General features: G+C 68.1%; 1 protein-coding gene across 1 annotated transcript in view; it reads left to right on the forward strand.

Moving 5' to 3' along the window:
• The window catches only part of APEH (acylaminoacyl-peptide hydrolase), a gene marked incomplete at its 5' end in the record, with an annotated part of 25,045 nt that overhangs the window by 627 nt on the left and 24,114 nt on the right, over positions 1-304 (forward strand). The window contains 2 exon segments of the mRNA XM_006779467.2: positions 8-194; positions 279-303. Of these exon segments, the coding sequence (XP_006779530.1) occupies positions 8-194; positions 279-303 (212 nt within the window).

Here is a 304-nt window from a genome sequence, read left to right on the forward strand (position 1 = left end):
GGGGCAGGGCTGGCCCTGCCAAGGCAGGCGGGGCGCTGAGTGTCTTGTGTTCTCAGGGGGACCAGTTTGTGTTCTATGAAGACTGGGGAGAAAGCATGGCTTCCAAAAGCACCCCGGTGCTCTGCGTGCTGGACGTCGAGAGCGGCAACATCTCTGTGCTCGAGGGCGTCCCTGAGAGCGTGTCCCCCGGACAGGTGAGCCCGACGCCACCCTCCGCTTCTGGGGCGGGGCCTACCTGAGCGGCCCCTGCTCACCCTGCCCCGGGGCCTTGCCCACAGGCCTTCTGGGCCCCCGGAGACACGGG

The sequence above is a fragment of the Myotis davidii genome, unplaced genomic scaffold (assembly GCF_000327345.1).
Source record: "Myotis davidii unplaced genomic scaffold, ASM32734v1 scaffold663, whole genome shotgun sequence".
In the NCBI taxonomy this organism is placed as follows: Eukaryota; Metazoa; Chordata; class Mammalia; order Chiroptera; family Vespertilionidae; genus Myotis; species Myotis davidii.